This window comes from Boleophthalmus pectinirostris, unplaced genomic scaffold (assembly GCF_026225935.1).
Source record: "Boleophthalmus pectinirostris isolate CB_2022bp ecotype Guang Dong unplaced genomic scaffold, ASM2622593v1 HiC_scaffold_22, whole genome shotgun sequence".
Taxonomy (NCBI): domain Eukaryota; kingdom Metazoa; phylum Chordata; class Actinopteri; order Gobiiformes; family Gobiidae; genus Boleophthalmus; species Boleophthalmus pectinirostris.
Genome location: NW_026571190.1, coordinates 24,423,623 through 24,434,789, shown reverse-complemented (window position 1 = coordinate 24,434,789; position 11,167 = coordinate 24,423,623). Strand labels below are relative to the sequence as shown.

The 11,167-nt window shown below is 39.1% G+C and overlaps 1 protein-coding gene across 1 annotated transcript; it reads left to right on the top strand.

Annotated features, from left to right (window-relative positions):
* Nucleotides 1-1,630: 1,630 nt before the first annotated feature.
* LOC110166275 (myelin and lymphocyte protein-like) lies at nucleotides 1,631-9,375 on the top strand. Its single transcript, XM_020931507.2, has 4 exons — nucleotides 1,631-1,790; nucleotides 7,870-8,037; nucleotides 8,614-8,739; nucleotides 9,162-9,375. The coding sequence occupies exons 1-4, from the start codon at nucleotides 1,701-1,703 to the stop codon at nucleotides 9,234-9,236; spliced, it is 459 nt and encodes a 152-aa protein (XP_020787166.1). The 5' UTR covers nucleotides 1,631-1,700; the 3' UTR covers nucleotides 9,237-9,375.
* Nucleotides 9,376-11,167: the final 1,792 nt, after the last annotated feature.

Sequence of the window (11,167 nt, the reverse complement as noted above, 5' to 3'; positions counted from 1 at the left end):
ATTCAAAATAATTAAAGTAGTCAAAACAACAGACTTGTAAAAATAACAAGACTTCTCAAATGTTGTGCCACATATTTAAGTCTGTTCAATATTTTGGCTTATGAGAGGTGGTGAGGTAAAGACAAACCAGGAAAAGATCTGGTACAGTTCTTAGTCCCATTTTATTCTTGATTTAAATCAAATTACATTCTGTTAGTTCTGGAATAGATCTGGCTCTAGCTTGAAGTTTTTTTCATATTATGTTTTGGGTTGATGGGGGAACTTTGAGTGCCTGGAGGAAACCCACCCAGACACAGGGAGAATAGGCAACCACATAAAGACCCATGCAACCCAGAAGTCGAACCCCGAGCCTTGCTGTGAGGAGAGAGTGCTAGCCACTCCACCGCCGTGCCAATTTAGTCCTGGTTTAGTCCTTGGACCGCAGACTGAAGCAGGGAGGTGGACCGTGGCCCATAGCGAGCTGGTAGCTGTGATGGTTCTGCAGTTTTCCTCTCAAAGCTGTCAGTCCCAGCTGGACCTGAAGTGAGTTCCAGTCTAAAAGTAAACATGAAAGTGATACAGTCAGTTCTAAGTAAAAGCCAACACTTTGCCAACAAAGGCAAAACAAAGTTTACAGCTGAAACACAGCATTAACTAGTGAGGCGGTTAGAAAAACAAACATGCTAACTGCAGGCTAAGCAGTGTCTATTTGCCAATATCTGATGGAAAACAGAACTGACACAGCACAAAACCAGCAATCCACCAAAGGATATCAGGGACGGGGCTTGTGTCCAGGGAGGAGGAATTTGCGCTCGGGGGCGGTGCTTGCGCTCAGCTTAAACACACCTGAGGAGGTGACAGGTCCCGAGACCCGTCTCGGACCAGGTTTCAGACCCAGATCCAGTTTCACAGAAACTCGAGATGTTTTTATGAACAACTCATCTACTGAGGTGACAAGACTGAAGGGGCTGCCAAGACTAAACAGGGACTGGAGCTGGGCCAGGATCCCTGTGTGTCAGATGCCCACCCATCCTCCTGTATCCCTGTATGTCAGATGCCCTCCCATCCTCCTTACCGATTTTTACCCCACGTATTTGCACAAATTGTCTTGCCCTAGTACAGATACAAATAAAAATAAATGTTCTGTAAACAGTCTGTATTTAATTATAAAGTGTTATATTGTGGGTCAGGAAGTGCACATTAGCATGCTATTTTTTGTTTAGTTTTTTTTGTTTAGTTTTTTTTTACAGAGAATGAAACAGAATACTGGCTCTTCGTCAGCTGTCTGGTCTCCTTGGTAACCTTTAGTGACACTGAAATAAATAAACAAAAAACAACCAAACAAGTGTAAACAGTGGATTCTATGGAGCTGTTGTTTTGGTGTCACCTGCTTCTCTTGCGACAGGTGTCGTAAGCCCCACCCCCTCACATCCTTCTTCAGATCCCCGTGGAGACCAGCCTTAGTCCTGGTTCAGTCCTGGTTTAGTCCTGGTGCAGCAAAGGTCACGGACAGTGTCTAGTCGTACTACAAGTAATTTTGGGAATCTATCTGTAGAAGGCCAAACCTGAATTTATTTTGTCTCTTGTTGAACCTGGTTTTAGTCTTGATTTTGGATGCTTTTTGCATAGTCTCGGTTTAGTATTGGATCATTCCTGGTTTAGTTCTGGTTTAGTTCTGCTCTAATCCTGGTTCAGTCCTGGTTTAGACCCCATTAAGGGCCATGGCATCGAACACTGCAACTTTAGGAAACCTTCCGAGTGGACTTGGAATCTGCACAACTTTCCCTGACCTGCTGTACTTCCCTGAACTGGTGAGTGCTACTACGACTACTACTACTACTACTGAACAGTTTGTCATAGTGTATTTTATTTAATTTATGTAGTTTTTATAGTAAATATACATCAAACATGTCAATTTAAAGATGTTCAATGTGTAAGTAATGTTGAATATAAAACTTCATGTAACTGTGAATGAATTAAATGAATTACTGTCTTAAAAATGGGTGCTTATTTGACACATTCAGTTTAACTCTACAATGTACAGTATTGATTTAAAACATTTTTAGAGTGGTCTTTCAATATTGGCCAAGATCGAGTCTTTGTGCATGTTGTAGTGGCAGAAATGTGTTTACTCCTGGTATAGTCCACAGTGCTGATGCTGGTTTAGTCCTGGTTTAGGCCTTGTTCAGCCTTGGTGTAATCTTAGTTTATTCTGGGTTTAGACAATCCTATTTGAGTCCTGGCTCAGTCCTGGTTCAGTCTTGGTTTAATCCTTGTTGAGTCCTGGTTGAGTCCTGACTGAGTCCTGGTTTAGTCATGGTTTTCGGTCATAGTTTATTCATTCCCAGTGTTCTGTGCCTGTTCTCCATCTGCTGTTTCAACAATAGAACATAAAGAGGTATGATCTGAGTGAGGTAAACGTGCTATGAGTTAGAATACTTTGTCAGCATTAAGGTATAGTTACAGTATCTGGAATTCTGTATCTAAAACATATTTGACTGATAAAAATAGAGCCACCATTATAACACAACTGCAGTGTCACTGAGATGTGGCTACTAATCTACACCTTCGGCCCCTCCAACCACTCACTGAAACAACACAAACATATGTAGGTTAAGTGGGTGAAATGTGTATAAGGACACGACCTCAGTGTGCACTATTTGGACTTTAATGGACAACTTTGTGATTAGTATTATGTGCCCCTCAATTTGACCATAGATTTGTTTTTATTATTTACAATGTCAAAAAAGAAATGTTTTTCTATTCCCACTGTGCCCTTCTTTGGACCTTTTCTTAAACCTACTTTTAACCAAAGATCACCTTAATGCACAATAATGTACTAAAACCATTGCCATTTTAAAGGTTTACTGTGTAATTGTTTGTTCCATCACAGTACAAACTATATCTCAATGGAAACATCACCAGGACAAGTTATAGATCAGGTATGGGGAGAAGCAAGTCTGCTCACTATAAGACTGCATGTATTTGAAGGTACTTTTGAGCAATAGCTATATTGTGGAAGATTCCCGTAAAAAGCAATAACATGTCCATGGAGGAACATATTCCACCACAAACATACATAGTGCACCTTTCAGATTAAAGTTAACATATCTGTCTATCCATCATCTTGTCACTTACAGATGCTTGTCTCCATGGAGACAAAAACATGTGTTCAAAATATACTTTAGAAAAATGTGCAAAAAATAAACAACCTGAAGATGAAGAAGAAGAACCTGGATGTAATGAAGACTAAAAAACAAAAAACAGGACTAAAACCAGATAAAGTATAAATTTTAGTCCAAGATCTGAACCCGGTTCCTCTGAGGCTCCAGTTACACAGAAGAGACAAACCCACTGTTTACATTGTAAAACTGCAGCTGAGTATGGAATATCACTGTAAAACCGCAACTGTTAGGAAAAAGAAAAGATAGGAATTTTAAGGATCATCAGATGAGTGTGGTGAAGGACATTGGATGTTAAATCCACAAAGAAGCTTCGGAGACAATAACATGATGTTTATCAGTGTTGAGATCTGAGCACTTGGAGACACTGCCCACACCAATCACATTTATGTGATTTTGACTAAGCATGAGCTATATCGGAACAAGTATAAGAATACAGAGACTAGTTTACGCCATGGACCACTGTGGAACCTACGTAAACAGCTGAGGTATTACACAGATACATAGATAAGGCCACATGGTAAAGTATTACAATTTAAAATTACATTCAATTGTCTAAATAAAGAGTGTTTTTTATTATGATTGTGTACATACAGTAAGTGCATTTCCTTTTGGAGTACTTTCACTTGAGAGTCGCAGTACACTGGGGTTCTGTGAGGAAGGATGATTGACAGGTGGACGACAGACATGAAAGCGTTTACACAAGGGTCAGAGGTCACACAGGTAAGGGGTGGGGCTAATGGAGGGGCGGGGCTAAAGGTGACAGGTGACACTCATAAATAAGGCAGGAGCTGTCAGTCATGTGAGGTGTGTGTTACACAGACAGGTTAATACCTCATTATCCCAGGGTTCCAGTTCTACAGCCACAGCCTGCTGCAAATACAGCCAAGACACTTCAATTTACAAACACTTTTAACAAGGCTGTTGTATGCGCTGGTAGTTTTGTTGTGTTCAGTTTATTTGAACTGTTTGTAGAAAGACTGAAACAACTACTTAGAAAATTGACAATAATGTTTTCACAATACTAAAATTTCAAACTTGATTTCAATACTAAAGAATAGGCTCAATACTCAATATAAATTTGATACATTTCTTTAGACAATAGAATGTAATTTTCAACATTAAATAATAGTTTAGATTATATTAACATGTCTTATATCTGTGAAATCCCTCAGTCGTCCAGGTAAGTTCATAGTGGTCCAGTGACATATACTAGTCTACTCTATGCGGTCTTATACTGTATGGCAGTACAGCTCAAGATTATTATTAAGACTATTCAGGAATGGTTCATTTCTGTCATGTGAATGTGACTTTTTTAGTATCAGTACCTGCCCAAATGAGTATTTAGTTTCAATATTATTATAGTATTAGTAAATTTCAATACTTTTGACAATGTTAAATTACTAATCCTGTTCTGTGCAAACTTGAGATTTGGTCATTGCAAATTACGTAATTTCAATACAAATGTTATACATTTTAAAATAGGTTATTTTGAAAACGTATTACATCAGTTAATGGTCTTAGATATTGTGCGTTCTTAGTAATATTGTGCTTTATTTGTGTGTTTTGTTTTGTTTTTTTAGTTCATTTATGTGTAAAAAGGGAGAGAAATTACTTGAAACACTTTTAGTGAATGCATATTTTGCTGAAAGGGACTGGCTTTTGTCAATCATACTAATTAATTATGGACTAATTCTAAGGCCAATGCTGCAGTGTAAAGCCCCTTGTGTCACTAATCCATATTTTTAGTTACTGAGACAAAAAGTCTTATCCCCCTGAATCCTCCCCTCTCGCTCTAAGCCTCCTTTCTCTATTATAATCAGTTCAGTCAAACTTAGGCACTGGTTATCAATATATCCGTATTACCATCAATAATAAGATATGATGATATGCTTGTTCAGTACATTATCTCTACAGAATTGAGCCTCCTGCTGCCAGACCATCACCGGTGTTGCTGAACCTTGAGCTGGCAAGCCTTTACCCACAGCGGGTTTCTGCAGATTCACCGTTGTCTCTTATCATCTGTTTCTGATGATCTGCCGCTCACTTAAGTCCTCTGAAGCCCACAAACCGAGCTCCTTGGCCAGCTGCTTTTCTCAGATAAAGCAGTGGTTAAGTGACAACAGCCTCCAACTTAACACAGAGAAAACAGAGGCCCTCACCGTTGCCACAAATTGTGACATCCTCACCACTAAACAGCATTTAAAACCAAAATAAGTCTTGAATGTTTTTTGATGAGGTCATGGCCCTCAAACAGCTCTCAAATCATCTTATAAAAAATACTTTTCCAGCTGTGCAACATCTTTAAACTCCATACAATAAAAAGAGTTAGAGATTATACTCCATGCTCTTGTTTCCTCACGGTTAGACTACTGCAACATCCCCATACCACACCTATTCTAAAAATGCTTAATTGTCTCCCTGTTTGTATTGTGCTGTATTATATTGTAGACCTTTCAGACCCAACAAGGACAGGCCCCTGTGTGTATATAGTGGACTTGATCAAACCTTATAACTTGGCTTGGAGTCTCTCACCACCTTTTAAGTATCATGTAATCTTTATGTATTTTATGTTGAGTTGGTCACAGGGCTCTAAAATTGTCCTTTCTAATCAATATATAAAAGTGCCCTACAAATACATGAGTGGATCATCATTGTTTCATTCTTGCTCTTGAAAATCTAATATTTTATATACTACTAATATTTGCTTATAGTTAAAATTCATGAATGGACTAACAGCATCCCCTCAAAAATTTGTTGCCCTGCACCCAGATAAAATAATTTTTATAACCTCAGTTAACCTATCTCAAGAGGAGAATGCGCCATATCAAAATGCAGAACCTCATTTGTTAAAACTGCCTTTTTCTTTTGTCTTAATGATTCAATGAAACACAATGCCAACAGAGATTACTGCATGTGGCCAATGTAGAATAACATGGAATGCAACAAACAAAAAATAAAGTAAAAATAACTGTGTGCAAGCTGGCCTGATTTGGTAAATTAACAAATGTGTGATATGAAACAAATTAATGTGAGTTTAAAATGGGACAAAGGCCCACTTTGTCACACACACGCCCACTCAAGTCACGGGACAGGAAGTCCATTTTCCAGATACAGGCAACACAGCGTTATTAAAACATACAAAACTCTCCTTTGAGACAGTAGGGTACAATGACAGTACCTCAGTTCTCAAAAGAGGTCAGTTCCACACGGCTCCCTGTCTCACCAACAGACCATCACCGGTGCTGCTGAACCTTGAGCTGACGAGCCTTTACCCACAGCAGGTTTCTGGAAAACACACCAACCAAAGCTCCAAACTGCTCCAAACTTGCTCCAACTGCACACAGCTACAGTTTGACACCAAGCAGTCCTGGTAGCTCCTGGCAGCTCCTGGCAGCTCCTGGCAGCTCCTGGCAGCTCCTGGCAGCTTCTGGCAGCCCCTGACATTGACCACAAGGAGCTGTCAGCCGTAATGCACCACGATGCCCCAAGCAGCTCCATCCTCCCGTGGTGGACCTCCGCACAAGACACTATCTTGACTTCAGGCATCATCCCTGCAAACTCCACCTGGCTTAGGTGTACTTCCACCTGGAGGTGCGAAAAGTCCTGGATCCTCAGTTGCCTCATGAGGTGTTGTTGACTTCTCCATTGTCCCAAATAGTTCAACTGTGGTTTTCTGCTGATCGGCCTCAGCTGTTCCATCAACACGAACCTTTTTCTGTCTGGATTTCATAGTTCTTCACTGCCTCCTACTGGCCTGGATCTCACCATTCACACTAAATATGGGGAACCTGGCCCTATAAATTAAACAAAATGTGTGAAATGAAACAAATGAATGTGAATTTAAAATGGGGCAAAGGCCCACTTTGTCACAACCTTGATCAAGAATTCTTGACCTTGACAAAGCACAGTGGTGAAGTGAAAACTTTATTGTAAGGGCAGTGCAGCTGTGGCTTCAACAGTAGCTTACCACCACACAGTGTGGGCTGAATAATGCAATGTTAAGTGTCTTTAAAGGCGCTATATAAATCCAGTGATTTTAAACTTTTGCACGCATGACCAAAAACTGGCTTCTGGAAAACAAAGTCTGAACCCACGAGTAATGACGATATAGAGTATGTATGTGTATGTGTGTGCGTGTGTGTGTGTGTGTGTGTATGTGTGTGTATGTGTGTGTATGCCTGAGAAAAGAAGAGTGTATGTACAGGATGTGAAGGATGATGCTGTTGAATAGTTTTCATAGTGCGTGATGTATGTGTGGATTCATTTGTTTGTTGTTGTTAAATGAAATATGGAAGTATGATATTCAGGTCATACTTCAAGAAGAATCTCTCTTCTTGAAATTCTAACATCAACCTGCCCGGGGACCACAGGTGGAAATTTGCATGCTCTGCAACAACGTTTTGCTGTCATTATTTTAGTACTGCTTTTATTTAATAAAATGTAATTTTATTCTTTTACATTCTTGGTTTTATTGGTTACATCATTTTATTTTTATAATATCTTTTAGTATTTTTACTTGACCCCTGCACATGCAAATTTGCTATAACATGCACCCTGTTACACATACATAAAATCACACCATACCATACCAAAGCATCTTTGAGTTTCTTATGAACAGCAGTATAAAACATATGTATTATTATTATTATTATTATTATTATTATTATTATTATTATTAACTCTTTCTCTGCTTTCTGGTCCTCAGCTGTTTGGAGTCCTGGTCTGGATCCTGGTCGCCTGTACATACGTGGTCCCTCACAACCCTCAGGGCTGGGTCATGTTTGTGTCTGTCTTCTGTTTCGTCCTCACATTCATCTGGATGTGTGTGTTTGCCTGTGGAGGTCACCACAACAAGAGCAGCTGGGCCGCAGCAGTGAGTATTCGAATATATTACTACTGCTACGACTACTGCTACTACTACTACTACTACTACTACTACTACTACTACTACTATTACTACTACTACTACTACTGCTGTTACAAATAGTGTTACTACTGCTATTACTACTACTACTGCTGCTGCTGCTGCTACTGCTTCCACTACTACCACTACTGCTACTGCTGCTTCTACTTCTACTGCTACTGCTACTACTACTGCTACTGCCTCTCTATTTCTAATATGGAACTCCAAATTCACTCCTATAACTGCATCCCTCAGTGAGCTTTATTAGACTGGAGCTGAGCACTTTGGGTGACGTCATGCTCCCTCAGTCCTCTCCTTCATACAGTCTATGAAATGGACTTAATTTCAGTGAGTGGTGTGTTCCAGAGTTTACAGCTCTTATATGAAAAGACTAATTAAATGACATTCGCACTGAGGGATTTAACAGTTGTTGTAAGATTTCTTGTTTTAGTCCAGTTTTTTTTTTTCTCATATATTTCCCTGTAGGACTTTGTGTGCTCTGTTTTAGTCAGGCTTTAACAATACTTTTGTGAATACTTTCTGTAGGATTTTGTGTACCACTTCATCGCGACTGTGTTCTACCTGAGCGCGTCCGTGGCTCTGGCCAAGGTCACTCTGGACGCAAGGACTATTTCCAACTTCCAGGTGTACCAGCTGGACATCTCTGCTGTGGTCAGTACTTCACACAGGATCAGGACCTGTTTTAGTCTAGTTTAGTCCTGGTTTAGTCCAGATTTAGCCTGTATTTACTCCTGCCTTGTCCTGGTTTAATCTTGGGTTAATCCTGTTTTTGCCCTGATTTACTCCTGCTTTAGTCCTGATTTGACTCTGCTATATAGTCCAGGTTTAGTCATGGTTTAATCCTAGTTCAATCCTACTAAATTAGTCTTGGCTTTAGTCCTGTTTCAGTGGTGATTGATCATGATTCAAGTCTTGGTTTAGTCCTGATATAGTCTGGTTTTGATCCTGCATTAGTCCTGTTTTAGTCCTGGTTCAGTCCAGCTTTTGTCCTGGTCTAGTACTGGTTCGTACTAGACGTTCGTGATGGTTGACTCCTGGGTTAGTCCTGGTTTGATTCTATTCTTCTGTCCCAGGTCTTCTCCTACGTGACGACATTGCTGTACTTCATCCACACCATCTTGTCAGCCTATCGCTGGAAATCCTTTTGAAAAACCAAAAACACAAAACAGACATTAAATATTTCAACATGAAGGAGGCGGGGGCTAATGGCACCTCTGGACCAATCACACCTCAGACCTCAGGATCAACGCACCAATCCCTGCACAGTCTGACCACCAGCTGACTACACGCCGCCATCTGGTTGGTTATGTCACATCACATGATTTTCTCTGTACATTTTTCAGTTTTGTATTTTATAACTTTTATTTCTGGATTTTTTAAACTCAGTAAAAATGGGTCTGACTTTCTTTGACATTTTGTAAGATTAAAAAGTAATACAAATTGGACATAAATTAGATTTTTAGTACTTTATGGGAAAGATGATTTTGTAATTTTTGGAATGATTGGAGGTTAATAAATTAAACTGTATTGTAATGGATGGTCACTTGTATTTCTTTCTGTACAGTAAATTATAGCACAGGAAAGCGTGTTTAGTGAATATAGCATTTTTAAAACAATAAATTCAATAACTCATGTCATATTCTTGTCCTAAAAAGTGAATACATAGCTTAAAGTGGTTAGTACTCATCTCACCGTGACTGTATCACTGGTTTGATACCCTGACGGTTTGGTCTGTATGATTATATTTTTTTATTTTAAATTGAAATCCCATGGTAATGTGTTTCAGATAAAAAATAAATAAATAAATACCTCCACTGTTTTGGAGGAATATTCGAAAATATAAAAACATATTTTGATGAGTTATTTAACTTTTTTTCTTTGCTACAAAATACCATAAATTTTGCACCATTTATTTCATGTCTTTCGTTTCTATCTAAAATGCAGAAAGTAACAAACATAAAGAAAATGTTTTGACTAGTAGAATAGTCAAGATAAAATCAGTTTTTCACATTTATTTTGCCTTGAGCACAAAAGCACTTGAACAAAACCCAGTTGCATTTACCATATCATTGTCTATGAATTAGGTATGAGTGACCCTGTATATCCGCTGTAGCTCTACCACCGAGTCACATGTCTGAACACCCTCAGAACATTTAAATTTTAGGGTCTAATCTAGGTTTAGCCCACCTGTACCTGTGCTCAGGAAGTGCTGTATCTTCAATTTCTGAGTGTTGGACAGGTGAGTGTGGGTCGCTGTGGAGACCGACTTGGGGGGCGGCGTCATGAATATTTAATGAGCTCAGGTTAAACGCTGACAGCTCAAACACACGACACATTCACAGATAGATTAGACTAGGTTAGAGCTCAAACTTAATCTGACTTCAATTATCCTGAACCTGACACTGATGAATTTAATTGCTTGGCTCACACTAGATACCCTTCCATCCTCCATGCTCTATTGTTTCCTTTCATTATGTCTGAAAGTTTTTCTATCTTTTTATTAAGGCTTTTTTCAACCATGTTAAAAGTGCACTATATAACTTTTCTGTTTGAGGGTCCATCTCCTGCTTGACTCCATAGAAATATTTTTGCTTTGTTGTATGGCATTATTTACCTGTGGGAGGGAAGCTGGTAGTGCCACCAGGCCAAGTTGCAGATCAAATCCAAGGAGAGGCAAGCCCATTCACAGTAAATTTTGGTTTATACTACTTTACTATGAGAACATGTGCATCTATGCAGGCAATCCACATGGAAATGAACAGGATTCCCTGTCCCATGTCCATGCTCCTTCAGAGTATAACTGCTGCCAATGTTTTCTCTTTATTCTGGGCATATTTCCATATTGTCCATACTGATGTATAATCCAACTTTAAGAATGCATGTGTATCAAGTATTTCTGAGGAATAAAACCGTGGAACTGATGAAATGTTGCATATATACACTAAATTTATTCTGCATAAAAAGTGCTTACCCTGTAGTTTAGATCTGTACAAACATGCTCTGAAATGTGATTCTTGTATGTTTGTCAGTTCATATTTCAGTTTGGTTTTGTCAATTTTTCTGGACACATTTAAAATGT

Excerpts from the sequence above, each read along its gene's own strand:
- LOC110166275 (XM_020931507.2), top strand. The coding sequence starts at position 1,701 with ATGGCATCGAACACTGCAACTTTAGGAAACCTTCCGAGTGGACTTGGA. Across the intron at positions 8,038-8,613 it reads AGAGCAGCTGGGCCGCAGCA|GATTTTGTGTACCACTTCAT; the intron begins GTGAGTATTCGA and ends TACTTTCTGTAG. Across the intron at positions 8,740-9,161 it reads AGCTGGACATCTCTGCTGTG|GTCTTCTCCTACGTGACGAC; the intron begins GTCAGTACTTCA and ends CTTCTGTCCCAG.